This window comes from Gymnoscopelus microlampas (genome assembly GCF_963454915.1).
Source record: "Gymnoscopelus microlampas genome assembly, chromosome: 3".
Lineage (NCBI taxonomy): Eukaryota > Metazoa > Chordata > Actinopteri > Myctophiformes > Myctophidae > Gymnoscopelus > Gymnoscopelus microlampas.
Window position 1 is genome coordinate 23,439,772 of NC_139940.1, and position 25,760 is coordinate 23,465,531.

General features: G+C 40.0%; 2 protein-coding genes across 5 annotated transcripts in view; one reads left to right on the plus strand and one right to left on the minus strand.

The window, feature by feature from the left end:
• Window positions 1–5,141: 5,141 nt before the first annotated feature.
• dnase2 (deoxyribonuclease II, lysosomal) lies at window positions 5,142–13,730 on the plus strand. The gene is made up of 7 exons (XM_084049803.1): window positions 5,142–5,270; window positions 5,665–5,762; window positions 6,235–6,406; window positions 7,262–7,358; window positions 7,962–8,126; window positions 9,818–10,036; window positions 10,519–13,730. Exons 2-7 carry the CDS (start codon window positions 5,665–5,667, stop codon window positions 10,953–10,955), a joined length of 1,188 nt encoding a protein of 395 aa, XP_083905929.1. The 5' UTR covers window positions 5,142–5,270; the 3' UTR covers window positions 10,956–13,730.
• Window positions 13,731–13,926: 196 nt separating this feature from the next.
• rgl2 (ral guanine nucleotide dissociation stimulator-like 2) overlaps window positions 13,927–25,760 on the minus strand; it is a 25,587-nt gene continuing 13,753 nt past the window's right edge. For 3 of the 4 annotated variants that reach the window (XM_084049768.1, XM_084049769.1, XM_084049771.1), the window contains 15 exons: window positions 24,909–24,965; window positions 24,049–24,245; window positions 23,553–23,662; window positions 22,751–22,966; window positions 21,605–21,708; window positions 20,989–21,073; window positions 19,651–19,713; window positions 19,416–19,502; window positions 19,272–19,304; window positions 18,745–18,866; window positions 18,560–18,643; window positions 17,723–17,816; window positions 17,086–17,310; window positions 16,716–16,830; window positions 13,927–16,577 (listed from right to left, as the gene is read on the minus strand). In XM_084049768.1, coding sequence (XP_083905894.1) covers window positions 16,396–16,577; window positions 16,716–16,830; window positions 17,086–17,310; window positions 17,723–17,816; window positions 18,560–18,643; window positions 18,745–18,866; window positions 19,272–19,304; window positions 19,416–19,502; window positions 19,651–19,713; window positions 20,989–21,073; window positions 21,605–21,708; window positions 22,751–22,966; window positions 23,553–23,662; window positions 24,049–24,245; window positions 24,909–24,965 — 1,774 coding nt within the window. In that variant the 3' untranslated portion in view covers window positions 13,927–16,395. The remainder of the gene's footprint in view (window positions 16,578–16,715; window positions 16,831–17,085; window positions 17,311–17,722; window positions 17,817–18,559; window positions 18,644–18,744; window positions 18,867–19,271; window positions 19,305–19,415; window positions 19,503–19,650; window positions 19,714–20,988; window positions 21,074–21,604; window positions 21,709–22,750; window positions 22,967–23,552; window positions 23,663–24,048; window positions 24,246–24,908; window positions 24,966–25,760) is intronic. The other variant, XM_084049770.1, reaches the window with a different exon arrangement.

Genomic DNA, 25,760 nt, shown 5'->3' on the forward strand with positions numbered 1-25,760 from the left:
GGTTGGGCAAAAGTATTAGTAGAGATTTTATTGTTATAATAGCCAAGTGTCTGGTCATTTTACGATGTAACACAAAAGGGAAAATAAGGGTTAATTCTGTAACAGAGAGACCACCATGCCTTCAACTGTTCAAACAACAGAAAAGTTGGGGATCTTGAACCACTTACCAAGTGTCCAATCTTTCCAGATACGTTTAGCTTGAAAACCTGGTCTGTGTCTGACATATTGTGTTGTAGATCATCACATGTCTACAGAAAGAGAGAGAGAGAGATGGAGAGACTGACTAAACAAAGGCTTTAGGGCTCTTTCAAGAACAAGCAATTATTTAACACTGACAGTTATGAGAAATTGAGAACTTAAAGATTTGCAGAGTTGTAAAACAGAAGCAGGGAAACGTTTGGAGATTACTTTTGTGAAAAGGTGTACTGCTGCACACGGGTGAATAGGCTACATATGGGATGGGCCTATAGTTTGGTTATGAATGTTAATTTAAAAAAGTAATATGGAGAACATTTTACGTTAAAAATAGTGCATAAGACTGCAAAGAGCAAGTCAAGATGTGAGCCAAACATCAGCAGCTAATGCTGAGGTTCCCCTTTTGAGCTGCAACAAGCAAGCTGCAGACTGCCGTGAAATGCTTGTGGTGTGCTGGTGTTATAGATTACCATGGTGACAATGGCTGAATCACACACAATATATAGCATATAAAAAAAGAAAGCGGGCACCCAGTAGAGTGTATACCTCAACTCCACCATGACTATGCAGTTGTCAACATATGCCATTTCCACTAGAGATATGACTTTTGGCCTTACTTTAAAACACAGAAAAAAGACATGGTGCAACGTTTCACCACAGTTGGCCTTCGTCAGGGGATGAAGGCCGACTGTGGCCCAAACGTTGTACCATGTACATTTCTCTGTGTTTTAAAGTAAACTAAACACCTTTTTTCTTTTGAACTGTCACTTTGTGTCCAGCACCAGCAACAAAGTGGATGTGTGCAACCCACTGTTTTTCTTGAGGCTATTGTTGGCCTTCTGTCCTTGAGTTAGAGGGACATCAACAGGTTTCCTCTGTCCAGATTGCTTCAGAGATGGTAGTTCCACGTTTTAAGCAGTCATCCGCATCATGCACCTTGTAGCCTACAAGACAGTCTTCACAAATCTGCTGAGGTTCTCCTTTTGAGATGGAACTAGCAAGCTGCAGACTGCAGTTAAATGTTTGTGGTGTGCTGGTGTTATTATAGATTACCATGGTGACAATCACACACAATATATAGCATATAAAAAAAGAAAGCGGGCACCCAGTAGAGTGTATACCTCAACTCCACCACAACTATGCAGTTGTCAACATATGCCATTTCCACTGGAGATATGACTTTTGGCATGGTGGCAAAGACATGTTCCAACGTTTCGCCACAGTTGGCCTTCGTCAGGGGATGAAGGCCAACTGTGGCCCAAACGTTGTACCATGTACATTTCTCTGTTTTAAAGTAAACTAAACACCTTTTTTCTTTTGAACTGTCAGTTTGTGTCCAGCACCAGCAACAAAGTGGATGTGTGCAACCCACTGTTTTTCATTCATTGTGACCTTCACCTCTGATGTATTTGAATGTATAATTGGAGCAGCCTACTGATTATTCCCACAGTTTCATGCAATCCAGTCATAATTTATAAAGTTTTTTTTTTTTCATTATAGAGAAAGACAAACAAACAAATGGAATGGGGCAAAGACAATCCCATCCAACTTAATTGGAAGCAGTAATAACAAATATTTTTAAGGGATTTGTGAACACTGTCTTGTAGGCTACAAGGTGCATGATGCAGCTGACTGCTTAAAACGTGGAACTACCATCTCTGAAGCATTCTGGACAGAGGAAACCTGTTTATGTCCCTCTAACTCAAGGACAGAAGGCCAACAATAGCCTCAAGAGGATAATTTGACCATTTACTGAACTTTATCTATAAGCATCTCATCAGTAATGTTCATTACTGCAACAATGGATAATGCTGAAACTAGTTTGCTGTTGCAGGGAATTGTTTTTATATAATCTGCATTATACTTTACGAAGCTACATGAAAAATAAAAACAAATCGCATCAAAAATTATAATACATTTGGTTTGATAAAACCTATATATATTACAACTCTATGGATAAAACCGATAAAACATGCAAAGAGGAAAGGAGCCTACAAGAGTAGGCTGAACTTGTGTGACGCCATCGGTCACTTGACCAAAACAAGGATGTGGTTGAAGTTTCGACTCGCATGGCTCATGGATTATGTTATAAAAAGGATCCTTAAAAGGTTGCAAGACCAGGTAGTTTTGATCAAAACACATATTGGGAACAACAAATCAGCCAGCAGAAATTCCATTTCATGCAGCTGTTTGTTCCTCCCTAACTGCTGAGATTTGGGATGTGCATACAACTTCTCCTTTCTGGCACACAGTAAAATCTTCAGCGTTAATTCATCCATTTTTAACTATGACTGAGAATGTAACATTTGTACACATTGATGATTTTACGGTGTATGACATCATTCAAATGAGCAGCTGACTCAACGGCTCACTAGATCCCGCAGCAGGCAGCATAAATTCTGCTGTAGTTAATAAGATCTCCCAAGCATCACCTCCTGGCTGCTAGTTCCCCTGATAGTTCAGGATGGACAGAGGGGAAATTGAGAACCAACAATACTTAAGGACAACTTTGTTTTTATAGGCCAAAAGAGGTATAGGCCAAAACTGTTACTGCGCCACCATGAGGCTGATTTGAAAAATGTAGGGAGGCATTTCTCCCTTGGCCTAGTGGGGATGTGCATACAAAGTTTTACGGAAATCGGAGACTGCGTTCATGACTATTTACCAATGGACAGAATGCCCCCGCATACTGCCCCCCCCAGTTAAAAATCACTAAAATCACTATAACGATAGAAAGCAATACACGATTTCTTTTAACACTCATCTTTTAATTATTATCATTACAAACTAATAAAATAACCCTTGTTGTAAAAAAACCAAAGTTGTCCTTTAAGGCCATGCAATATCACAGCGGCCTAGTGGCTATAGAGACCATCCCAAAGCAACTGGTCATGTTTGATTCTTGCATAAGTTGCAACAGCCACATCAAAGGCACCTTGATCAAACCCTTTTCCTTCACTCATTGCAAGATGCTCCATACAACATAAATGCCTCAAATGTAAACTCAAATACCAGACAGGACCTCTGGATACCATGTGACAGTGCAGTTTCTGTGAAGACTGCTTTTGGAGGAAGTCCTAGGATGACGGTTCTCTCACATCAGGTGCGGTTGATGTGAGAGAAGGCGATGGGTTACTTCCTCAAATGAATATGTTATTGTATAAATACAGCTAGTAAAAACTAAGCTGTATTTATAACTAAACAAAAAAAAACAGATAGTATGATATGTTATTCAATTAACATTACAGTGGTATAACAGGTAAAGGAATAGTGGAGATTTTATTGTTATAATAGCCAAGTGTCTGGTCATTTTACGAGATAACACAAAAGGGAAAATAAGGGTTAATTCTGTAACAGAGAGACCACCATGCCTTCAACTGTTCTATCAACAGAAAAGCTGGGGATCTTGAACCACTTACCAAGTGTCCAATCTTTCCAGATACGTTTAGCTTGAACACCTGGTCTGTGTCTGACATATTGTGTTGTAGATCATCACATGTCTATAGAAAGAGAGAGAGAAAGATGGAGAGACTGACTAACCAAAGGCTTCAGGGCTCTTTCAAGAACAAGCAATTATTTAACACTGACAGTTATGAGAAATTGAGAACTTAAAAGATTTGCAGAGTTGTAAAACAGAAGCAGGGAAACCTTTTGAGATTACTTTTGTGAAAAGGTGTACTGCTGCACATGGGTGAATAGGCTACATATGGGATGGGCCTATAGTTTGGTTATGAATGTTAATTAAAAAAAGTAATAAGGAGAACATGTTACGTTAAAAATAGTGCATAAGACTGCAAAGACAAAGAGCAAGTCAAGATGTGAAAACATCAGCAGCTAATGCTGAGGTTCTCCTTTTGAGCTGCAACTAGCAAGCTGCAGACTGCAGTCAAATGTTTGTGGTGTGCTGGTGTTATTATAGATTACCATTGTGACAATCACACACAACATATAGCATATAAAAAAAGAAAGCGGGCACCCAGTAGAGTGTATACCTCAACTCCACCACAACATATGCCATTTCCACTAGAGATATGACTTTTGGCATGGTGGCAAAGACATGTTCCAACGTTTCGCCACAGTTGGCCTTCGTCAGGGGATGAAGGCCAACTGTGGCCCAAACGTTGTACCATGTACATTTCTCTGTGTTTTAAAGTAAACTAAACACCTTTTTACTTTTGAACTGTCACTTTGTGTCCAGCACCAGCAACAAAGTGGATGTGAGCAACCCATTGTTTTGAAGTAGTTTTGGCCTTCCCATTAATTGTGAGTGACCTTCACCTCTGATGTATTTCATCAATATATAATTGGAGCAGCCTACTGATTATTCCCACAGTTTCATGCAATCCAGTCATAATTTATAACGTTTTTTTATTTTATCATAGAGAAAAACAAACAAACAAATGGAATGGGGCAAAGACAATCCCATCCAACTTAATTGGAAGCAGTAATAACAAATATTTTTAAGGGATTTGTGAAGACTGTCTTGTAGGCTACACGGTGCAAATGCAGTTGACTGCTTAAAACGTGGAACTACCATCTCTGAAGCATTCTGGACAGAGGAAACCTGTTTATGTCCCTCTAACTCAAGGACAGAATGCCAACAATAGCCTCAAGAGGATAATTTGACCATTTACTGAACTTTATCCAATAAGCATCTCATCAGTAATGTTCATAACTGCAATGGATAATGTTGAAACTAGTTTGCTGTTGCAGGGAATTGTTTTTATATAATCTGCATTATACTTTACGAAGCTACATGAAAAATAAAAACAAATCGCATCAAAGATTATAATACTGTGAAATAGTACCCCAGCGTTACAATACATTTTGTTTGATATAACCTGGCTATAAAACCTCAACTCTGTGGATAAAACCGATAAAACATGTAAAGAGGAAAGGAGCCTACAAGAGTAGGCTGAACTCGTGTGACGTCATCGGTCACTTGACCAAAACAAGGATGTGGTTGAAGTTTCGACTCGCATGGCTCATGGATTATGTTATAAAAAGGAACCAACGCTCTCTCCATACATTCGACTTCGATTTTAATCAAATGTGGAGAAAGTCGTCTTTCCAAGGTGAGTAGGTCTCGACGGGTTTGTTTCACAACAGACATTTCTACCTGTTATACGATACGAATAAGTTACATGTCTCTTTTGAAGCCTTCAGTTGAACTATGTACCAGGGGGGAAAATATATAGGTTTTTGTTTTACATTTATACTTGCAATTACTGATTCTTAAATGGCAGCTGTGATAAATTGAATAACTACTAATTTTTGTAGGCTACTACAAGCATAAAAACAAATTCTGCAGACGCATTACATTTCGTCTTTCTGTTAGAGCAGCACATGTTCTAGCATATTCCCATTCTATATTCCTATTCTATTTTTGCACAAGCTTTAATAAATGTTGTACGTTGTTAGGAAACGGACTTAACATTTTTGTCCCCCGTGTTTTTAAACTTCCATCAGATGTATCCATTCTTTGTCCTGCTGATCTTGTACCAACCGCTAGAGGGAGACACTTCACCAATCACCTGTTTCAACGACAATGGAGAAGCTGTTGATTGGTAAAGTTCTGATCAAGTCTAGTAAAATAGTAGAATATCTATTTAGACAAGGTAAACTCGTGGTGCTACCCCCCCCCCCCCCCCTACCGAACAACCAGCCAGCCAGCCACACAAATACAAATACATCAGGACCAAATTGTATTTCTCCTGATGATTTTGCAAAGGTTTATTTGAACCTTCCTTACTTAGTGCTGAATGTTTTTGATTTGCTCAAGTCAATGCAACAAGTTCAAGAGACAACCACAGTGGAGCACTGAAATAATTTAACATATTTTTCTGCTTAAACTACACAATATAATTGTCGCTGTTGTGGAAAAGCCCACCATTGCAGGTTAAAGCAAGCAGAGTAATATAATATATTTTATTTATCCCCATCAAGAACATTCATTTTTAAAAGTCTGTACAAAAGGAAAAAAAAAAACTGCATCAGTATGACTGCCATTCTCTGCATTCTCTCTCTCTCCACCGCCAGGTTCTATGCTTACAAACTCCCTAAAGAACATGGCAAACAAACCCACTATGATGGACTGAGGTACCTGCTGATGGAGAGAGGAACTTCAGGATGGACAGCAGGGAAACAGTCAGCCAATGACACCTCTGGAGCCATCGGGAGGACAGTAGGACAGCTGTATCAGCAGCAAGAGGTCTGATTATTTGTTTCTTGATTGGCCTATCTATCTTTGCATCCGACGTGGAAAGACAGCATAGATTAGGTACTCAGATAGAAGTGACTTTTAATTCAATGAAAATTGTACAGATATTACAGTACAGAAATTATTCAGGTGACAGTCACAGCTCGCTGAAACATGTTCAAGCAAGTAGTTACTTTTAATCATGGGATTCAAATTAGCTCACATTATTTAGGAGGGGCAACATTCTGAATAATTGTTTTTCCACTGTAGATGACAGCTCTCATTCTGATAGTCTTTCACATGTAATAATAATAATGCTCAAGAGCAGGAGTAAAAACACCAGATGAAGTCTAATTGTATTACACAACATCAAATAAAAATAAAATATGGGAATTAGATATACTAATTAGTGCAATTCAGATATGTATTTAACAGTAGACAAGATAAAAAGAAAAAACAATCAACATAATATATTCAGTTATAAGAATTCAAACTATTAACAATATGAAGAGAGAAGTGAAAAATCTTCTCATTTACTGAAATTAACCAATGAAAGCTGTTATTCTATGTGATATTCTGATAAATGTATCTCTTATTAATTCACCGATCATAAATATGGAACTGGAAAAGTTTGACTCATCTACTTGCAGTTCTGCTGTTTTCTCCTCGCACCTGGTAAATCTAAGAACAAGATTCCCTCAACGCATCACTTCCTCATTTCAGTTAACAACCACATCTGCTTGTTGTGTGCTTGCGTGCGTGCGTGCGTGCATGCGTGCGTGCGTGCATGCGTGCGTGCACATAAACACACATGTGTACACATGAGTCTTTGTTTGGTTTGCACATTACTATGTATGCTCTTTTCAGAACACTGAGGTAGCATACATCCTTTACAATGACCAGAGGCCACCCAAGGACCTTGGTGACAGATGGCCTTATAATAGGCAAGGGGGGCATACTAAAGGTGAGGACAAGATCATTGCTGCTATGATTTTCTCCAAATCACCCCATGGGAGGCATTTTTTTAATTTGCCCCTCGGAAATGCAGGTTCCACACAGAGATTCCAGACTAATATCTACACAGTGATATTAGTCTGGCCATGCCAGGCTGTACAAATGTACTTGGCAAATACCCCAACAACAACAATACTTTCAAGAATCAGAAAATGCGGCATTGTGCGCAAGTTTGCCTGCCGTTACCAGGTTTATCGCACTGACAATGTTTCACAAATGTCCAGTGGGCATATCTGTGCCCACCACAGATATACAGGCAAGTTGAACTTTACTGTATATTGTAGATTACAATATTCACGGCCAGCAGCCACTGTCTCTCATCTGTGCTGGCAAAGCTGCTGTACATATGAACCAATGGAGATGGCAGGTAACGGCCCACTGTGTGTAGTAAATAGAAACTAGTGCGAGGGCCCTACTTCACTTCTTAACAGTATTACACTGAAGACTGCGAGGCAGCAATTTGATGCTCTTTTATCCAAAGAATATTGGACATGGCCAACACTGAAGTCCAGGGACTGTTCTCAAACCAAACTTTCAATGCTTTCCTTCCCAGGGGTTGTCCTGTTGGATAAGAATCAAGGGTTCTGGTTGGTCCACAGCACGCCGGGTTTCCCCCCGGTGCGACAACAAGGACACTACTCTTACCCCAGCACTGGCATGAACAATGGACAAAACTTCATTTGCGTCACCTACCCGCTGGAACGCTTTCAGACCATCGGTAAGATTGGGATTCGATGAATAAAAGAGTTGTAAAGAGGAGGACCTGCTGGCTAGTAAAGTTCGTTATGAGCTGATGATGTTACCTGTGGTGTTTTCAAGTATAAAACATTGGAATCTCTTATTTAATTCATTGAAGGTATTGAATCAGTATTTCCTCAATAGTACAAAATACAATCATTATATCCTAAACTGTCATTTTGTATGCAAAAGTGATTGCATTGCCATTAGCTTTGCATAAATTCAGTTATTTTTTTGGATATCTTAAACCTATATTTTTTGTTAATAACTTTCAACCGGGTGTCCCTATTGTGGCCATGTGCTTATAGGTGAAACATAAAAGAAATGTAAAGCATTTTCTAAAATAACAGATCTACAAGTTCAGTGGTTAATACAGCAATCATTTTGTCACGATAATGTGATCAATATGTCAAAAAGAATGTCTTTCTCCCTTTTAGAATGAATCCGAGTTGTGTCGTTGTTAGATAACACTTAATAATCCAGTCATGTGCCAACATCCCTGATCCTGAACCAAGAATGATTTGCATACACTGATGTCATTAACCTTGTGACAGAACCGCCAGTTCAATTCACTGGCAGACCCAGCAGTTAGTACCGTTGCCATAGCAATGCTATGGTGTAATGTAATTGGATGGAAGTATGTAACCATAGAGACGTCCTATCCTCTCTATGGATAAGCTAGTGGAAATGAGGTGCATTCTGCATTCAGCCACAGACTCATCTAGTCCATGTGACTCACAACGAGCACATCGTCGCTGCCGCGTGAAAACCTTGTATGTCCAAAACCGTTACTTTTCAGAAAATGGAAAAAAAAAACTGTGTTCCAATAGAATGTAATTAACAGATGAAAAACTGTTCCATCAGGTGACGCTCAGCTGTTGTCTGAGCAGTATGTTCCAGCAATACTTTACCACAGGTGTGAAACGACGCGAAGAGATCTGATCAACTGTCGCCATAGTTGGTGTTTGTTATTAACTCATATACTGCCTAGAACGACTAAAACGACTTCTGTCCATAAGCCATGCCTGCCAAGAACGACTAAAACGACTTTTTAAAAAAAAATAAAAAATAAAAAATATATTTTTTTTTTTTTTTTTTTTTTTTAGATTTTTTTTTTTTTTTTTGACCCAAAGACCAAGGAGATATGATTTTTCGAAGATATAGACTCCCATCCACTTCCTTGTTGACTTAAAACTTAAAAATTCTGTATCTCGGCTCCTGAGTACTTTTTTTTTCAATGAAAAATCTTGGCGGTGTTCAAACAGGCCAGAAATAATTCTGGCAGTGAATGAGTTAAATGGCAGCTTGGTATGTCAGGGCCTTTATAGATTCTAACCAGTGTGCAGCTGCTCTATTCACCATAGGAGCATAGTATCACAGTAACAAACTACATACCTACACTTCAATATATGCATACTATTGAACAAGAACGATTAGACAGAGTAATTGGCTGACTGATCACTTTTGGCATAGAACCAACTTGCTGGTCATATTAACAGCCTATTTATTGGACAATATTTGTAAGAATGTAATGTGTTGATCTTTTCTGCACCAGTGTCACTAAGGCCACGTCCTATGCATTTCCTTGCTGAATAAAGCAGGTCTGGCTCTGAACTACTGTATGATTGATGTTAGAATGGGGAGTAAAGTTTGAAATGTTGCCTATTTCAGGTGAGCAGCTGCAGATCAATCAGCCTCATGTCTATGACTGTGATGTCCCTGAATCCTTGGCATCCATGGTGCCTGCTTTGGCTGCCGTTTGTAAGAAGAAACAAGTGACCAATCACACCTTTCCACATGTCAAACCTGTCTCCAATCGCAGTGTAACTCTGACCTCATTGCACGGCACCAACTTCATCAACTTTGCAAAAGGAGCATCCTTTGACAATGGTAAAGCCATAGGCGACATTGAAACATTTTTCCCTGAAGGTACCAACAATTACCCTTTGTGTTTTGTATGTTTGTTGTTACACACACTATTTTGTGTGACATTGATTATAACTATGGGTTAATCCTAGAATCCTTATTCTGGGCGTGTTATAATAGGTTAACATTCAGAGAAAATAGGCAAACATTCAACAAAAATAGCCAATCTACAATCAAGCGTTGCGCTGTGCGTTTGTATATCGACTATTTTTGGCGAAAATATTTGGTGTAGAGGGAACAAAAGTATAGACCCCTGGGGGACAGGAGGTATTAGGGCTAAGTGGTTAACAGCTTTATAATAAGCTTTGGTTGTTTTTGAAAACACGGTGGCTTCACAGACCATGAAACAACCACAAGCATAAGCCAGTATGATAAAACAATAGAAAAGTCAGATACAAACTTCACTCCTGTTGTATTCCTTCCTACACCCTCTTATGCTCCATCAGACCTGTACCACTCCTGGGTTGCCCCTACCCTCCAGTCTGACCTACTAGTCCAGTTCTGGGTGCGCTCCGTGGGCATCCTCCCGTCTGACTGCTCCCGAGGCTGGAAAGTCCTGGACATCAAGCGCCTCTCTCCGGGGCAGAGCTTTACCTTCACGGCCTCCCAGGATCACTCCAAGTGGGCAGTGAGCACAGGGCCAGCTGGCTTGGGGACTGGAAGTTCCGGTGCCGGGGGTTGGGTATGCGTGGGGGACATAAACCGCAACCAGGCAGAGGAGAAGCGAGGGGGAGGCACGGTGTGTTTACAGGACCCGGTGGTGTGGAAGGCCTACCGCACGGCTGCGCTCGAGTGTGAAATGTGTGGGGGAGAGACGAGCAAGTGTGACGCCACACTGGACCCTGGTGGATATTATGTCAGGTACTCAACTGGGTTTGATTAAGCGGCTGGTGGGACATGATAAGGATGGAATCTTGTCAGGCCTTCTGTGTCTTTAAGATAAACTCTCAAATGAGTGTTAATTCTTTTATACATGTGGTTGTTGAAATTTAAATGTGATATCGATAACATTTTTATGACTACAAATAATACATATAAAAGAAAGGAAAAAATATATATAAAAAAACAATACATTCAACAGAGCTTTTAGAAAGGTGCCCCCCCCCCAAAAAATAAATAAAAATAATAATATTAATTTATGATTGTGAATGTGAATTTAAGAATATTTAACGGGTCCAAAATGAATGATGTGTTTATCAATGTAAGACGTTTGCTCTTTTTTTTAAACAAAATTTAGAGTTGCCAATTCTTTTTTACCGTTTTTTTCTCATCAATTTAGTCGTATCCTACTGACTCTCCTGCCAGTGAGGAGCATCTAGTATGTAAACCCTTCGTCCTACTCCTCCCAACACTCCCCGGTGATAGGTGCCGCTCCTAGCTCGTAGGACTATGTGCAATGACCAATATCACCCTCCCCTCCCAGCTTCCCTCCCCCAAACACGGGCCAATTGTGTTAGTGTAGACGCTCGACAAAGCCGGATGCACCTCGGTGGATTTGAACCCACATCCTCCGTGGTGGTGGGCTGGGACTTTACCACTGCGTCTAGACGTTTTGTTGATGGTATAATACAGTGGTTTTCAACTGATTATGAACCAGGGACCACCACCCTGACTGAGAATCAACCTGGGGACCACTAGCTGTTGTGTTGGGAGGGGGGATATGGGCATGGTGTGGGGGGAAAAGCTTGAAATTAAATAATGACTGTTAATTTAATTTGTTAATTCGAGGTGAATTAAATCAAGCCCGTAACAGTTATTATATAACTGAGATATGCTAGTGGTCCAGAGCTAAAAAAAAAGATTGAGAACCACTGATCTATTCCTTTCCCATGGTTGCCCTTATTCGGTTCCCTTAACCTTCTATGTTAAACTCATGTTAACTGATTCATTGCAACTTATGTATGAGCGAGCAGACACATGCGATTGATTATGGGCACATTTCCTAATAATGGTGACTCAACCAGGCAATCCGCTACAGTTTCCCTTGAGATTCTAACTCCCATTTCTGTGGTTGACAGTTCTTGACATCCGACTTCCCAGTAACAGACAACATTGACGCGTGATATACAGTACGTCACCAGGTAATTTACTGCACTGTAACTAGTGGTCGATAAAATAAAATAAAATAAAATAAAATACAAATACATTACTAAATGCATGGTCAGGGATGGCACATGCGATACCTTCACGGACCACCAGTGGTCCACGTACCACCAGTTGAAAATCCATGGTATAATATATTCATACCTGTAACACGAAAGATTCATCACTTAAAGGAGTAGTTCACCCAAAAAATGACTTATTTTCTATCAATTGCACACCCTATGAAGCCTTGAATCCATGGATTCTTTTTTGTTTTTGTCGCATTCCTAAGCTAATAATTTGATTCCCGCTACCTGCTAATGATTCATCCTACCTGCTAATGTATCCGGTAGGAGACACAAAGTAGATTATTTGTGTCTCCTACCGGAAATACACACGTAATCAAATTATTGTCTTAGGAATGCCACAAAAACAAAAATAAATCCATGAAATCAAGGCTTCATGGGGTGTGTAATTTGTAGAAAATAAATCATTTTTTGGGTGAACTCCTCCTTTAATAATAATAATAATAATAATAATACATCAAACTTATAGAGCGCTTTTCAAGATAATCAGATGCTTTACGAAACAAAACAAATAACGTTGTTAAAGCACAAATTATAAGAAATAGGGTCTATAAAAGAACAACAACAGTTTAAAAATAGGTGAAAACAACAGAAATGGGATTAGGTGAGAAAGGCAAGTCTGACGATGTGGGTTTTAAGGGCGGCTTGACATGATGACTGGGCTCACACCTCTGGATCATGAAATATGCAGCTTGTGCAATGAACTGGAAACCACTTGAGAGGGTGTGAGCCTCGAGGGGGGGAGGTTGCGTGACATCTAGTGGCTGAATGTTATCTCGCAGTGGTTCTCAACCAGGGGGTCACCAAATCATTTGGAGGGGTCGGCAGATGCTTTTCTGAATGAGCCCCCAAAAAATGAAAATCTGAATTATTTCATTTGATTCCAGTCAAAAATGTTGGGAACCACTGACCTGTGGCACCTTTAGGGCATACTGTAGCCTTACTAGAGTTACAGTAAAAGGAAGAGATGTTGTGATGTAGAAGGGGGAAGGTGTAGTGCGACTTCCAGAGGCTGATTATTATCTATAGTACCTTCTAAAGGTACTGTAGTCCTACAAGAGTTTGTAGGTAGCGTTGAAAATGTTAAAATAAGATGCATAGGATACATACGTAGGTTTTTTGTTTTGTCTTCATAAGCACCGTTGCAAACTCTTTCGCAACTCTTTCCTCATTCCTGAACTGGTTGGTGAGATGTGTCCTCATTAAATATTGTTATTCTTCCGAGGTACATGTATGCATTGCTTTAAAGGAACTGGTACTGCGGAATACCAGAACAATAATGTTAAAATACAAACGGATAGTATTCATTGCATATTCAAAGGCAAACTCTGAATCATAGTGAGTGTGTTAGGCTTTACAGGCTTTTAGACTTGCATTCATTATGTTCATTCAGTTGTTCATTATGCAGATTCGTAATGACTTTAATACCACTGTCAAAAATTAAGATGCTGGTTGTCTTTAAAATTTAATAAAGTTTGTGCATAATAGCACATTATTTGCATGTTCATTTACATTTAACTGCTTCATCCAAATAAATGTATTATGAGTATCAGATGTTAAAGCTAGCTTGAAATCTTAAAATAAATATTCAAATACAAATATTCAGTTGCAGCAAAAATAGCCTCTATTGGGCACATTATTTAGGCATTTACTGTAAATGGAAATATCAATCAGCAGCACTGGGACTAATACAAAAGTACATTTATTACCACAAAAATAGGATGTTATGTATGTAGTGCATTGATAGCTTTGAAGTCAGCAGATACAGCACTGTAGGTGACCCACATTTCTTACATTGCGCATCCACATACTGTATACTGTATACATTCCAACGAGCACCCTGTATAGAAAGGCACTGAAACAATCTGTAGCATGCTGGTAATTGCAGTGTGCTACAGTACATCTAAGTAGCCCAGAATCCTCTCCCTGGCCATACCATGCCCAAGCCTCAGCCTCTAAGGAGCCTTCACCAGCGGGGTGGTATGACGGCGCCAGAGGTCACTGGAGTTCATCCATGTTAAGACTTATTTCCACCAAATCCACCCCTCAAAGGCCTGTGTGTGTAGAGGTCTTTGTTCGAACTGAAATATTTACATGGCATTTTATGCTAACTCAAGAACCAGCATGAAATTGAGCCTCTGTACTCAGTGTCTATCCAGATGAGGATATTAATTTAGGTTATACTTTGTCGCTGTCGGGTGGAAACCTCATATATCCAAAATTGTTACTTTTCAGGGTTCAAATCTAAAAATAGCAGATATACAAGCTACCTTTGTGTGACACTAGTATGACAAGTATGGCATTAATTTATGAAAAAACAAAAAGTTAAAATGTGGAGATAAGAGGTTTCTGCACGACGGCAATAACCTAATAACTTTTCCCCACTGAGAGTTATTAAGTATAACTCTGTGGGGAAACAAATAATTCCATTTAACACATTCTAACTACTAAGAGAAGCCACTGAGTAGTGCACAAGGACCAGCACTAAGGCAGAATTATGTCCCTATTCTAACATGCTTGTCTTTTGGTGTGAGAGGGAACTGGGTGAACCAGTTGACACCCCGCATGAACATGAGGAGAACACGCAAACTCCACACAGAAAGGCCCCAGTCGGATTTGAACCCAGAACTATCTTGCTGTGAGGCAGCAGTGCTAACCTGAGGCACCCAATTACCTTTCTGCATCAAGGAAAGAGTTCAGAATTAAGTCCAATAGCTCACACAGGTTAATGAGGGGGAATTTGAGAACATAGATTCAGACAGAACAAATGCACCTTCAGAGGAACCACTACTTAGAAAATCTAAATATTAGCTTATGTTGTGTCGTAAGGTTTAGCATTAGGATCTAATGGTAGAATGTTCTATCTGTTCAATAGGCACACAATAGTAGTTCTGTATGTTCTTTGTTTTATCTGGGAGGTTTTAGTTCATGTGTTACTTCTGTTATGGTGCATTTCAAGTGTACAGTTAAGCAACGTGACAAGCTTTGAAAGTGCTCTTTGTCTTTAAGTTTCTGCTGGAATGATTATTTTATGTGACACTGTACATAGCTAAAACATTCATGGTTATAGACATATCTGGACCTCTCTGAAATAATATTTTTTTGCAGGCATACAATTTACTGCAATCAAATAGAGGAGGCTAATTCAAAATAGCCACCTAACTATCAAATCGATGAGCAAATTGTGTTAAATCAAGAATTGATTTGAAATCGAATCGTGAATCAAAATCAAATCAAAATGTGAGATTACTGACAATTCTTACCTCTAATGCATGATTCACACACAATTGGTTCCTTTCGAATTCAGACACATGGGTTGATAGCTCCTTGTCAGTGTAAACACAATCTTGACATTATATAGACATAATACATACGTATATATAAAAATACACAAAACATTTAGATTTCTCATACAACCTATTAAGACAAACTTCAGGGTTTTGCTATAGGATGATGTAATGTAGCTTTGCCAATCCATGTCATCCTCATTCAGATGCATGCCATATGGTGAGGCCAGCTTTGTCACCCCTTGCATAATTCTGTAATTCATAATTCGTCGGGTCAATGACATGAAAAATGAAATGTGATTTTTGGTCACAATTCTGGTTTACTTGGACTACACTGAGGTCTCAAACTGCACATAAATGCACATAATTTCACTATTTAACTTCTCTTTTTCCAAAAGTAATATCACTCACAGTTGAGGTTGAGGTACCTAAACACCACAAGAATTAAGTGCTGTTGGTAAATAGGACAATTAATATCTATTGCGTTAGAATGGAAAACATGCCGATGTATGAGTCAGCACCAAATGCTATATCAGTTAGGCTTCCATTGCTCCTCCTCTAGATTCTTATTGTGCACTGTCACCTGAAAGAGAGGACAAGCAAAATATGTCCTTGCTTTGTTGAAAATGTCTTTAAAAGTACCTGTTATGGAGCTGCTCATGAAACAAGTTGAAACACATCCTGTGTGCTCATTTTGGTAGAACAAGCTCAGAGGGAATGTGGGAAGCGTTCCCTTTGGGGAGGAAGGCATAGATCATTTGGATTTTGCAGGGTTGAGGGACTCGAGGCCATGTTTCTGAAAGGCTTGTCTGTCCGTCTCAAGACCCTTGAGAACAATGAGTTGGTTGATGTTGGGGATAAATTGTTGTTAAAATAGAGTTCTGACCAGTCTCCTTCCCTTGGCCTTGATTCGCGGGAAAGTGGCGCTGGTCTCTGTGCTGATTGGCTGTAAGCCAAGTGGGGTGTTCCCGCCTTGCCTCCTCAACAGGAAGTCAACACTTGATGAGGTCATGGCATAGAAGACATTTCCTGTGGCGGGGATGGCCAACTCTACAGCCAAAGAAACAATAAACACAGTATTCAAGTTAACCAAATGCTGTGATGAAAATACCATCTGTATTCTAAAATGTATAATTCATTCTAGCAACTAAAATGATCTTATTCTATTGCTTTGGGTAACGTCAGCACCTTTTCCATCAGGCAGAAGTTGGATTAGCTCATATCTGGATGACTCTTTGGGGTCCTGATTGTGCTTTTCTAAGGCAGAACTGATCACAGTGGGGGTCTTGTCATTGCTTGTCACCTGAGGAAATAGAAGAGAATGAATGACACCGGACAGCTTGACTAGCACTAATGATATCCTGGGTACATTTTATCCCGGGGATTTTATGTCCATCATTATGTCCATCATTATGGGATGAATGCAGACACGATTAAAAGGCTTGAGTACATGAGTGTGGATAACTTTTGAATAAAACATTTTCTACTTTCATTGTTCCTTGTAGAGAAAACATTATTATTTCAAGAGAATAAAACTCAAATGATCCTGGTTTATTACCAGTATGCTGCGATACAAGTTGCCATCTTGCAAGTCCATCCGTATCCTGATGATTCGCATATCTGGCCCTGACCCATGGGTGTTATAGGAGGGATTGTTGCCACAGGAGACGGATCGACGGTGTGATTTGACGGGTGTGGATGGAGTCAATTTGACAGGAGGGGTGTCATTGGTTGGAGGGGAGGAATCAACATCCAGACAGGACACAGAGGGAGACTTCATATGCTGGAATGAACAAACAAACAAATAATATTAAGGAGGCTATTTGAGGACATGAATGCTTTCTGGTATGAGAAGACATTATCATGTGAGGCTGTTGCACAGATGTGGGTGCAAGCAAATAGATGTTACAAAACATGTTTTTTTCCCCCCTAAACGTCTCCTGTGTACGTCTTTGTATCAGTGCAGATCTGGGTCAAGTAATATTTGCAATTCCTTTTCATGTTCCGTCAACATAAAAAAGCAAGAATCATGCATTTGAAACTCAAATTAGTGTATTTCTCATCATCCGAGTTGTCCTGATGTGCTAGATTCACGCATCTGCTACAGCTAGCAAGTAAACGCAAATAGAACTATTTAACTGAGGTCCGTACAAAATGGATTATTAATATTAGATCACTTTTGCTATTACACTTACCCTAGCAAGTTTGGAAAGTAGGTTGTTGACAGGGGAGGGGAAGTCAAAGAGGCTATCACTGTCACAAGTGAGGCTTGTCCGCGAAGTGCTCAAACTGTCCACACACATAGAATCACATCAATACATTGAAGGGCTGTCAACACCAAGAACAATAACTACAAAGATAACTTCACAATAATGATGTGAGCATCCACACTGAAGAACAGTAATATTTTGTAAACTTGTCGAACATTAAGTAAGTAGTTGTAAGCCTTGCTGGGCCATGAGGCCCATATCCTGTATCTGTAGTGTGGGCCAGCTTGATTACGAGTACACGCCCTGGACATAACGCTAGTATATCGCAGGGACCCCAATCCAACCCTTGATTCTGAGTGCCAAGCAGGGAGGCATTGGGTCCTATTTTGGAGTCTTTGGTATGACCCGGCCAGGGATCGAACCCCAACCTCAACCTCACAATCTCAGGGCGGACACTCTAACCGCAAGGTCACTGAGTTGGTCAAGTATTAGTGCTGTGTTAATGACACCCTGTAAATTCTGATGGATTTTGATTGGCTGTCAGTGTTTCTATCATTCATCAAATCATTCTGAAAGTAATCCCAACGATATCATTCCTCACTGTCATCGTTATAACTGTGGTGTGGACTCTGTCATCCACTTGAGTTTAGACAATTTTTAAACAAAATATTTAAAGTTATCTTTATGGTTATCGTTCTTGGTGTGGACGACCCTTAAGTCACATTATGAACACATAAACGACTGATTTTAGATATGTATTTTGAATGTAAATGGAAGATTATTTAGCTCAATGTACTGTTTGTTCATATACAGTATACTTACTCTGGGCATTGTGTAATAATCACTGTTGGGTTCAGGCCTCTAGGGCTAGGCTCACTCATTTCAATTTCATTGGACAGTCTGTAACTGCAATAGACATCATCCAACATATCAGTCAGTCTCAATAGGATCATTAATATGTTTGAAAGAAATGTTATTATACCTGTGCTGAAAAATCTGTCATTTACCTCTCCTCCTCTGTTAACACAGGTACACTTTGATACCAGTGAACAAAGGCCGCATCGGAGTTGAAAACACAGTTTTTACAGGAAGACTGAAGGAGCCGTATTTGAGCTAATACCTCAAATTCCTGTCAACAAAGAACAGTATCGCCGTAAGCCTCATAACAGCGTATCACCTTACCACCAGTATCACTTAAGTTGCTTAATACCTCCCAGGACACAAACACCAGTGCAGAGTGCCTCTCTGTTTTGAAGTATTACAAGTGCAACAGATGGTGATACAGTAAGAATCAACTTTTGACCCTTCAAACTGACCAAGTAGGGTTAAAAACCATTGCAACACATGTTACCAGAATCACCTTAGCTTTCAGAACCAACAAAGCACCAGTGTTTTGTGATTAAATATTATCTCACAGGTTTTTTTCTTTTTTTTTTAGGGATTATAGGCACTTAATATTTTATATAAATCAAAAACACATCAGATCCGGCTCTTGGCCCTGAGAACCAGGGTCAAGGACCACTGCAACACTTACCCGCCTCCTTTTGTCAAAGTTGATGTAGCCGTTCTGGAAAAGGGAGGGACAGGATGTGTCATTGCAACTTGATGGTCACTTGCATAATCAGTTAAGTAATGGCCATTGGCTCTATGACTTGATAGACAAATAAGAGGAACTCACTTCTAGCCTGTCTTTGACTGCCGTGTCGAGCATGGTGAGGTCTGTGAGGAAGATTCCAAGGTAGGGCACTGTGCCTTGGGCACTTGACTGTGGGCAAAAATGTAGTATTGTATCAGCCACAAAGCCGGCTACAGGGTTTCCCACAGACACCTAAAAGGGCCTGCCCTACACAGTCAGAGAGTTCATAGTCATCATGCTTTGTTATTTGACCCAGGGCTTATTCACACACACCACTCACCGTATGACGTCTGTTGTTCATCCTAGTACTATCCAGGTTAGCAAACTTCGACGAACCCTCCTGAAAAATGAGACATTACATTTGGTCAAGATACTAAGCAATATAACAAAAACAAAAACAAAAAGTGAACTATTGCTGCAAAGATTTTGTCAAAGAACAAAGAGCTAGTATTCATCTCAGAATCCAGATGGTAGAATTTGTAACCTTTAACAGACAAACTGAAAGATTGAGGGAAGCGGCTTGTTCTTTGGAAAATCAAAGTCCCTACAGAAGGTAATGATGTCTTTCAGACTTCAAAGCACCAACGAAAGTTTTCCAAATGAAAGCCCTGGGCATGTGTTTAGAATAGATGAATTCCCCAGAGGGTCTATGGAGAAAAATACAGCTAATGCAAAGGTATTGATGCCTGTGCTGCAGCATTACAGAGAGTCAAAACATAGCTAATCCTGCCAATTTCTCCAGCTCTCTCTCTCACAATGTACCCTAAATACAGAAGTCGAGATGGATGTCATACAAACTAGAGCGCCAGTGTTGACAGAATAAAGGTGATCATACACAGCTAGATTTAGACTAGGCACTTCACAACTGAACATTGCAGTATTGACTTGAGGATTTGGGTTATTCAATTTGAATTTGGATAATGTAAATCCATGTATCTACCATACATTTTATCCATCATATCTACTATAGTACTGACACTTAGTGGTTATTATATGGCTATTCAAACTTGAGCTGCCAGTTGGGATGACCATTCAATAGTAGAACACCAATTTTAAAATGCCTTCTCAGAAACCACAGTAAGGCCATTTGTAACTTAGCAGGAGGCAGAGAAGTTGGTTCATGCTTTTATCTTTAATCGTCTGGAATATTGCAATGCACTTTTAACTGGCTTAGGGTACGGGCACACCGAACGTAACTACCGATAAATGGTGGTTGTGCACGGCCGCCTGTTTTGTGCAGCCGCAACCGCGTGCACTCGATAAAGTTTAACCCAATTTCAACATGAAAATACTTGCTACAATGCTCTGCTTCACACTAACAATAATACACACTTGGAGCACAGTCACCATTTTGTAGCTATTGATAACTGAGCAATTCAGAGTTCAACATCTAGCTCAAGGTCAACATTGATAGTCATTGTGATTCACTTTCAACACAGAGCATGTTGGGTTAGTATTTTAACCAGCAACACAGACCATGCAGAACCCAGTCCACACAGTCTGTATTAGTAGAAATGACTTATTATGTTAGTATGGAAACCACGTGAATTCTCATGTGAATTATTATGGGATGCTGTTCCCTGATGTCTCATTGAACGTCTCCATGGCAACTCACCTCCTTCAGTAGTTCTCTGCTTTGTGCGTAGTTGTCCTTCTCCGAGAATATGTCTGACAGCTCCTCGTATCGTCTCACCGTTTCCCTGTCAGGAATCAGGTGGTGGAAAATATTACTCTATTATTCCCACAAAATATTGCACATCGTTATTTGGGGTGCTTGCATAGTCTCTACTCACATACAAATGTAAGACATGTACTGAACGGCGGGTGCATGTCATCGGCAAATAATGTGTCAAACGATGTTTAAATGTGAGCCAAAGTGAGATGCCAGCACATGATAATGCAGCATGCACAAGGACAATGGTTCTCATCCCTTTCTGGATCAGGGTCCACATGAAAATCTTGAAAGCATTTACGGCCCACCCATCTGACCACTTAACACGGCAACTTAATAGTCTACTTTACAGTAAGTTCCTATTTAACAATGTCACAATGAATACAACATTTTCAAGCTTTTAAAGTAGAAAAAAAAGACCATGATTTTTATTAACATAATGTTTTAAATCTTAATGTTATATTATCATAAAAATCTTAAGGGTTTTGCCCATCATTAGGGGCCCACTTGCACTATCCTCCCGGCCCACAGGTTGAGAATGGCTGCAGCATGCACACACCTGTCAGTCTCCTGCCAAGTCCTGCGCAGCCTGTGTATGGGATTACTCTGCAGAGCGGACACAATGGCATACAGGGACGAGAAGTTCTTCCTGGCTCTGCACTCCTGTTGAAACCACAAGCGTACACTTTACAATACAGTACATGCATAGCAAGTAAACACACATGCATGCAAGCATGTGAGTTTCATGTGCGCGTCTCACCTGTGTATGCGCACACACACACACACACACACACACACACACACACACACACCACACACACCACACACACACACACACACACACACACACACACACACACACACACACACACACACACACACACACACACACACACACACACACACACACACACACACACAGTAACAGAACACCTGTGTGCAGGCCTTTGTATAGTATTGAGTTTCGCTGTCTGATACGCTGAATAATGCATACGCTACAAGAGGCTCCTCCTATAAGGAACAGGGTGAGCTTGGGACAGTATTTTGGTGATAAACAAACTATGCCACATAAAACACTGTGCTACGTCGTTCAAGGGTAGCTTGATTTCTCACCCAGAGAAAGAGAGGAAGTTAGCCTGCCCATTTGCAAGTAAAGGTTCATTTATACTTAATCTTGAGGCCACGTCGCTTGTTAAAAATGAAAATGTGTGTGTGTGTGTGTGGGGGGGGGGGGTTCATTTGGAAATACGTAATTTGTCATATGCTTTGTTGGTTGGGGTGGTCATGCGACAAGGTTTTAAGCCTAAGAGATCTGCTTGTTGCAGGGTTAAAATATTCTTAAGTACAAGTGCTAGGGTGTTTTGTACAGTAAATCCTATTAGCGGGTCTGAGATCTAGTGGTAGGTAAACCAGATTAACTCGGTTTGCCTACATTTTCATTAGTGAAATAAAGCTTATCTACATTTGAAAGCTGATATGAACCTTAATGTTACACATTCACCATAAACATGACATGAGGGGGAATCGGATTGATATACTGTAAATTCCATGACAATTGGGTTTTGCACAAAAATAAAACCTTATACTCTATTATCATCCCACCACTTAGAGGTGCAAGATAACAATACAGGATAACCTTAAGGATTATTTACAACACATCCGGTACATTTTGAACTATGACCTTCGAGAAGTACGAGTTACTGACCTCTGCCACACCGATCCATTTCTCCAGCAGCCGTGCTCTCTGCTGGCTACGTAGGCTCGTGGGCCAAAGGCAGGACGCTAGAACTGCGTTGGCTAACTTGTTGAACTGACGTATGGTGGCCCGGACAGACCAACAAACCCCCTCCCTGCCTTTCTTATCCCTCTGAGACCAAAGGGAGCCGAGACAGTGATACGGGACCAACCGCACAAACAGTTCCTGAGAGGGAGAAAAAAGCATTAACCTAATTTACCACAGCACATATCAAATCATCTTAGCATCAGTTATGTAAGGCAGTGGTTCTCAAACTTTTTCATGTCAAGAACCCCCAAATGAATATGTAATTGGCCACGGACCCTCATCTGAATATTATGTGTTGTGAGCTTGTAGATCGTCTATTTTCAAATAGCCAATGTATAGGCTATATGGTTGTATATGTTTTAATGCTATAATATCTACCCCCCTGGAACCCCCTCAAGGACCCCTGGGGGTCCCCGGACCACACTTTGAGAACCACTGACGTAATGAACAATGAATGGTGTTGAATGATTCATGAATACACATCTTCAGCGTTAACCATTAAAGTAAACCTATATACTTAGTTGACTAGACCCAGGGGTCTCTCCATGGCCCACTCCTTTTTTTTCCCTCTACACCAAATACCTTTATATTTGCATTATAAAATAGCAGATCTACAAGCTCACAATGCATAACGTTGCAATGCGCTGTGAGCTTGTAGATCTTCTATTATCATCGAATGTTCGCCCCAGAACAGGGAGGTTTGGGTTCAAGAGGTAAATCTCACTGTCTCTATCCTGGTGAGCTGCTCAGCAATCAGCGCAGCGGGGAAACCCAGGACGTTGGTGGGGTCAAACGTAGAGGAGTTGGAAGGAGCACTGGTGGAGATCGGTTGCCCTGTGAGAAAAGAGGCTGTTCAGTAAAAACGTATGGATAATAAAATGTCTCAATGGCAGACAATCCTGTCTACCTTCCCTCTTCATTTTTAAGCAATGACTACAATCAGAATATATAGCTTCAGCTTCAGATTCTTAAAAATAACATCAGCTTTAATTACACATTTGGTTGACCAATTGTAAATGTTTTTTTCTTTTTTTTTTATCAGCTAAAACTTTTATTTTGTAACTGCAACTTTGGTTAGTATTTCTTCTCGTATTTTGGTTTTGCATCCTATCTTAATTTATTGTATTGTGTATTTTTTCCTCCTTACAAATAAGTTGATTCTCATATTATTGATACAGCCTGAAAAAGTAAATAAACAACAAAGAATAAAGATGTAATACCCCTATGTGACTCTGAGAGCAGGGCCTTCTCACTGAGCTCCTCGGCTATCCTGAGGAGGCGAGCACAGAGGTCAGCCCCTGAAGAGGAGTCCTTGGGCAGGAGGGGAGCAAGTCGCAGCAGGCGAGAAGGCTCCCCAAGTGCATGGAAGTCTTCAGGATACTCTGAGAGCCACGTGCTGAACACTGTACACACCGCTCTGCTTAGACACAGGTTCAAGAAGAACAAAGAGATGAGAAGATTACAAACAAAAGAGACTGAACATGGTGCTTATCAGCAGTAGTGTTTCTATCACGTGTGGCCCATCTAGGAATAAAGGAAAATGTATTTGTCTCTGTACAGTGACTATGATTCCTTACTTATGTCTGCTCTAACGATGGTGATCTGGGCATTTAATGTATTTATTCTATTCAGAATACATTTTTTTCGGTTGCACTGATTGCACATTAAGGATTCTAGGCATCTACAGTAAATGCCTAGAATGCACAAAAACATAGATGCACAGAAGGAAGCACTCCCTAGAAATAATAACATAAAATGTGCTGTAAGACAGATCCATAATACTGTCCTAATACTGTCACATCACCCCAAAAGATCCCTGCAGACGTTAAATTAATGCTATTGGTCATCCTTTAACCACTTTAAAGAGTTTGCCTGTAATGACATGCCCCAAATAGGGATACCAGGTTGAAAGTGGTTTAGCCTGGTCTGTGGGATTGGTAAATATTTAACCAATGAAAATACACTGGAGCTACTGTAACACAGGTTCTTTTTTCCATTTCCTGAAAAGTAAAGGTTTTGGACATACAAGTTTTCCGCCCAACAGCAAAAATATGTTTTATATGTATTTTCAAAGGCTCACTTGTTGAAAGATTGTCTGGTCTGGCTCTGTGCGTTATCCCCTGGAGGGTTCTCCAATCTACCAACAAGAAATAAAAAGAGAGAACACAATGTTTGTGGGAAAATAGATTGACTTGAAAGCATCAGTTACATTACTGTGTCATAAATGCCAATAATGCAGTTCAGTAAGTTATTTATGCCTCAGTCCCTCAGGAAAAATGTTTGGGGAAACAGGGCAGAACAAATATTTTGTCTCGATTCTAACTTTTCCCACTCCTTTGGGAACGCTTTCCAAACCATTGCTTCAAAATACTACTTTCATTCTTCAAGAAAGACTGTTTGACAGAACACAAGGCTTTATTAGCACTTAAGACAAGGCTTTCATGTTGCTAAACCAAACAGTAGTTCTAATATCAATTTGTACACAGTTGCTTGTGATAACATAATCAGCTAAATCAACTTTGCTAATTTGCTTGGAACTGTTGATTGTAGCATTAAGATCAACACAGATACAACATGTAGAAGCTCACCACCTCTTTAGCTGTAAGGGAATTTTGCACGCTTTTATAAGTGATAAAAATAATGGCCCAATGTTATTGCTGTGTTATTAAGTCTGAAGAACAGCCTTATATAGCTTGAAACGTCACTATTGGTTTATGTACCAATAAAGTGCAATTTATGCTGCATTCACACGGGCAGATACAAAGATACAGTCTACCATTCATTTTCAATGGAAGCCAGCGACATGAAGATACAAAGCAACATCCAACGTTTGTAGCTGCTACAAAAGATACAAAGATACAAAGCTACAAATTGAAGTTGAGCTGGGTTCAACTTCTAGATACAAAGATACAAAACTACAACTGTAGCTCCG

Coding starts and splice junctions, on each gene's coding strand:
- dnase2 (XM_084049803.1), top strand. CDS start 5,665: ATGTATCCATTCTTTGTCCTGCTGATCTTGTACCAACCGCTAGAGGGA. Junction 7,359..7,961: donor GCAAGGGGGGCATACTAAAG/GTGAGGACAAGA, acceptor TTTCCTTCCCAG/GGGTTGTCCTGTTGGATAAG. Junction 8,127..9,817: donor GGAACGCTTTCAGACCATCG/GTAAGATTGGGA, acceptor TGCCTATTTCAG/GTGAGCAGCTGCAGATCAAT.